Raw genomic sequence first — 4,964 nt, forward strand, 5'->3', positions numbered from 1 at the left:
CTCTGCCCACTCTGCTCTGATCTCCAGTCATTCAGAGCTCTGCCTACTCTGCTCTGATCTCCAGTCATACATGACGAAATTCCTGAGTCCACACTGCAGCTAACTTTCACAAAGCTACACACCATGGTTTGGTACGGTACCAATGGACAATTTCCACAGCCTGAAATGCTGTTAAACCGTTCCCTTCTTTCCCATACTGTCTATGTGAGACTGGATTTTCTTTTTAAATCTGAACCCAACCCAGCACATCCTAATAGGTCAAATGAAGAGACAGATATGAACTTACACTTCACTGAGTCAGACATTAAAAGAGTTCACAGAAATATAAATTACCACGACTCTTACTCCTACATACTTAGTGGAGAAATAAACGTAGTTTTCATAAGTTATTTCCTATCAGTATATGAATTGTTTTTAAATGAATAAAGGGTTTTTAATTATCTTGGAAATTTCATTATAACTCCTTCTGCCCTAGTTTCTTCATTTTACTTCCATAGGACAATTAGGGTAGAAGTAGAATACGGCCCCCAGGCCTCAGGATCTTCCCTCAGCAGTTGTACAGGAGATCCTGTGATCTGTCCCAGTGGCCCACTGGTTTACAGATAGGTGGTCATGAATGCAAAGGAAAGGCTCCCAGGCCTGGGCCTGGGCAGGGGTTGGGGGCATTTTGCCAGAGCACATTTGTGGGTCTAGATAAAGCAAGAAGTGTCCCCTGTCACCAGGAGCTCTTCCACAGCATTGTACAGCTTCGCCCTGTAGTCATTCTAGCCCAGGAGAAACTTGGTAAAGTTCCACTTGAGAATGGCATTTCTTAGCTTGTCCCTCCTTTGAACTGGACCACCCCTACAACAGATAGGGGTCCTTTCTATTGTCATTGATCTGGGTGTGTGTGCCAGTGAGGGGGAAGGTGTCCCCAGTGCTAGTGTAACACAGCTCTGAAGGAAAAAGTACCCTGGCAGCTGGGAGCCAAGGATTACCACAGAGTCACACAGCACTGCACAACAAACCTCCCACAAGAGCTTTACTGGGAGGGAAAAACTCAGCGGCAGGTAACTGAGCAGGAGGTAGGTTTCTATAGGGTTTCTTGGGTTGCAGAGATTTCTAGGTGGTCTGATCTTGAGGAAAGCTCAGGGGGGATTCTGTGACTTGATCTTGAAGTTCAGGGATTGGTGGAATTTCATGCTTTGGGTGTCGTCGCCCCCCCTCCCCGCCCTGATCTCTGGCTTGGGGTCAAGTCAGGGTCAGGGTGTTCTTTTCCTTGGCACTTTTACCCTGCAATGTCAAATTTGACATGATAGCTGGCTCCTGACATTAGAGAATTGTTTTCTTAATTACAGTTCTTCTCCATTGAAGACCAAGTTTATTGTCTTTCTTTTCAATTATTCTGTTGTACTATATTAAATAAATATCCTTTTATGGGTCTAATGTTTTAACCCAGTGGCAGTTAGATCATGCATATATCTAATTCTCTTTTCTAAAAACCTACTGAATATTGGACTTTTAATTACAATGGGTATTGTTGAAAGAAACAATCTGAAATAGAACAGACAACAGCTTAAACATGGTGTGCTGGCTAGTTTTTATGTCAACTTAAGATAGAATCATTTTGGAAGAGGAAACCTTATTTGAGAAAATTGGCCTTGGCCTGTGGGTAAGCCTGTGGTTTCTTGATGGATGATTGATATGGGAAGGTTCAGCCCACCATGGGCAGAAGGTCTCACCCCAGCTTGATGGACCTGGATGCTGGAAGATGGCAAGCAGGCTGAGCAAGCCATGAGGACCAAGCCAGTAAGCATGGATCCTCTGCTTCAGTTCCTGCCTCCAGGTTCCTGCCCCACTTGAGTTTCTGCCCTGACTTCTGTCCATGATGGACAGTGACGTGGAAATATAAACGGTATAAGCCCTTTCCTCTCTAAGTTGTTTTGGTAGTGATGTTTTATCACAACAATTGAAACCCTGACTAAGTAAGACACACAGTAACATTTGTTACAAAGGAACTGGAGTTTGAAAGCTAATTTCTGTAGGATGCTGAAAGTTATTGAAGTTAGAGCCTAGAATTGTTAGAGATGCCTATGAAAAAATATAATTGAGACCATGAAAAACAAAACAAAGTTATCCAGACTTGGTAGAAAGAAGTACTTACCTAATCCAATCTAATGTTCAACAAAGAAAGTTAAAATGATAGCAACTGTAATCCATACAAAAAGCTTCATTAGCCATCCAGAACCTACTTTCAAATTTTGCACACAAAATAATTTCAGAAAAGTAGAAAAAAATATTGAAACAAACTTGAAAGTTGGGTCAAGTGTTAAATCAGCTTAATAAGGTTTATTTTAGGAACTACTTGATTTGTCATAAAAGTTGTCATTGTTGAGAGAGTTCTCTCCTTCATGCATCACTCTGGCATAGACTGTCCTGTCATAGCAGAGGCCACTCGTCCTTACTGCTCAGCCCGTGTTCCACCACCCTTGACTAACCTCCCAGTCATCAGCACATCCTGCTGATGTACTTGTGTAAGCTACTTACTGGGTTCTTATCTCTACCTGCCTTCCAACCCTCATTCTGCCCTAATCCCTCCAGCCCCACAACACTAGGGAGGAGAGAAAGAAGGTTAGAGGAGAAAGGGGGCATAGACTTCTATAGATTCTATAGGGTGTCATATTTCTTAGGGCCAGTCCAATATTTGAAATTCAGGGTAGCTCCAACTTCTTGTCAAACTGCAACAATAGCAACTAACAGCAGCAGCCAGCCTGCTGCCGGCTCCTCCTCCCCCTCCCCCTCCCCCTTCTCCTCCTCCTCCCCCTCCTCCTCCTCCCCCTCCTCCTACTCCTCTTCCTCTATCCTTTTCCTGTTCCTCCTCTTCAGAGAGCCTCCAGCCCTTCTCCAGGCTCTGGCGTTTATTTCTGCCCTAGAGACTCCAGAATTGAACTATCTGGAGCTGGCAAAAATCATGCCCCTCCTAAAGCATGAGACAATCAGAGTTAACAAAGGCTGTGGACAAAGTGAAGCAGCCCTATATCCCACACCTGGAATTAAAACAAAAGCAGTCACATAACATAACTGGGTTTTTAAAGAAACCAGAATTCTCACTACAGCATCCCAGGTGTTTACCTAATCCAGGCTAATCCCTCTCATCCTCAGTACTGCGTGCTCTCTTCCCTGCCAGTGTCGCTGTCTGTATGTGCAAGCACATCTCGACAGTTTCAACGTTCCTGTCCGTCCCTTAATTTTACTCTCAAACATTTCAAGTCTTCTTCATACTAAATGTAAAAGACCCTTTTTTCCAAAGTGAAGTCTGCCACTCCTCTGTGTCAAACCCTAGGGCAGTGGTTCTCAAACTTGTGGGTCTCAACTCCTCTGGAGGTTCCATATCAGATATCCTTCATATCAAATAGTTACATTACAATGCATAACAGAAGCAGACTACAGTTATGAAGTCGCAATGAAATGTCACCACAACATGAGGAAACTGTGTTAAAGGGTCGCGGCATTAGGAAGGTTGAGAGCCACTGCCCTAAGGTGTGCCTCTGCTTTATGTGGTGGGAAATCTAGGCTTTGGGGATCATAGGAAACCCCACACTCTCTGCCCTCAGCTGTCACTCAGGTTCCCATTGCCTGCCATAATCTGTTCTCTGCTGCCTGTCATTCACAAGGCTCCCTTGATGGGATTTGTCCCTCAGATAGATAAAACATACCCTGATTCCTCAGAGTATCCTGTGTGCTCCATTTCCTGTGTCTGGGATGCTCTGGAGTTCTAATGCTGACTGCGTTTTACTCGTTTACCTCTGCACAGAAAAACATGTCACCCCTTAAAGAGTTTCTCCCTCCCACCCTCCCTCCCTCCATCTTCCACCTTTCTTTGCTTTGTTTCTTCCATGGCACTAAGGGTACCTACAACACTGATGAGTTATCTGTCTTTCCCCACTGAAGTGCAAGTTCTGTGAGGGCAAAGACTTTCCCTTTTTCACAGATGTATCCAAGGACCCAGAACAACAAATCGTTGTTAGTCTAAGCCAGTGTGGTTCTTGACCTTCCTGATGCTGCAACCGTTTAACGCAGTTCCTCATGTTGTGACCAACCATAATATTATCTTCGTTGCTACTTTGTAATTATAATTTTGTTTTTGTGAATCGTAATGTAAATCTCTGTGTTTTCGATGGTCTGAGGTGAGCCCTGTGAAAGGGCCGCTTGCATTCCCCAAAGGGGTTGGGACCCACAGGCTGAGAACCAGTGGTCTAAGTGAGAAGCTGTGAAGAAGGAAGAAATCAAAACAGTGATGTCAGCTAACTTTGCCGTTGTACCCTTACAAATTTCACACATGCTCGCTTCTAGCAGAATTTCATTAGAAGTAGTGCTGCCATTTAAAAGGTATATAACTGGCTTTTCTAGCTTTGTTTTGAGGTTAAAATTGATTCATTAAAGAAAACAAAAGTCAGGCATGGTAGTCCATCCCCGTTCTCTGGTACTCGGAAGGCTGAGGCAGCAGGTCCTGGGTTCGAGGCCAGTCTGACTACATAGCCAGACCAGTCTCAAAAAGCAAACACACCTGACTGAGTTGGACCAATTACTAATGTGCCATGGTTGTGTTAGATTGTTACAGAGCAGCAGACTGGACAGAAAATCCAAATCGTGACAGCACTTGACCACAGCACGCAGGGCAAACAGTTCATTCTGGCAAACCACGAGGGTTCCGGCCCAGGGAAAGTCTTCCTCACAACTCCAGATGCCGCGGGTGTCAACCAGTTGTTCTTTACCAGTCCTGACCTGTCCGCACCACACCTCCAGGTAAACGATGGTAAAAGATGTCTCTAGACAAGTCGATCTCAAAGAAGAAACTAGAACTCTTGGCCAATATCCTAATAACTATATTTAGTGATGAGCTCTTGATATAATTTAATAGGCTTAGTAGTTTACCCAGGAGCACTACAACTATCTTTTTATAAAAAAAAAAAAAAAAAAAAAAA

The 4,964-nt window shown here is 44.0% G+C and overlaps 1 protein-coding gene across 1 annotated transcript in view; it reads left to right on the top strand.

Annotated features, from left to right (window-relative positions):
• The window catches only part of Nr2c1 (nuclear receptor subfamily 2 group C member 1), a 56,764-nt gene that overhangs the window by 12,304 nt on the left and 39,496 nt on the right, over positions 1-4,964 (top strand). Inside the window, exon 3 of the mRNA XM_031349132.1 lies at positions 4,591-4,785. Coding sequence (XP_031204992.1) covers positions 4,591-4,785 — 195 coding nt within the window. The remainder of the gene's footprint in view (positions 1-4,590; positions 4,786-4,964) is intronic.

The sequence above is a fragment of the Mastomys coucha genome, unplaced genomic scaffold (genome assembly GCF_008632895.1).
Source record: "Mastomys coucha isolate ucsf_1 unplaced genomic scaffold, UCSF_Mcou_1 pScaffold4, whole genome shotgun sequence".
NCBI classification, from domain to species: Eukaryota; Metazoa; Chordata; class Mammalia; order Rodentia; family Muridae; genus Mastomys; species Mastomys coucha.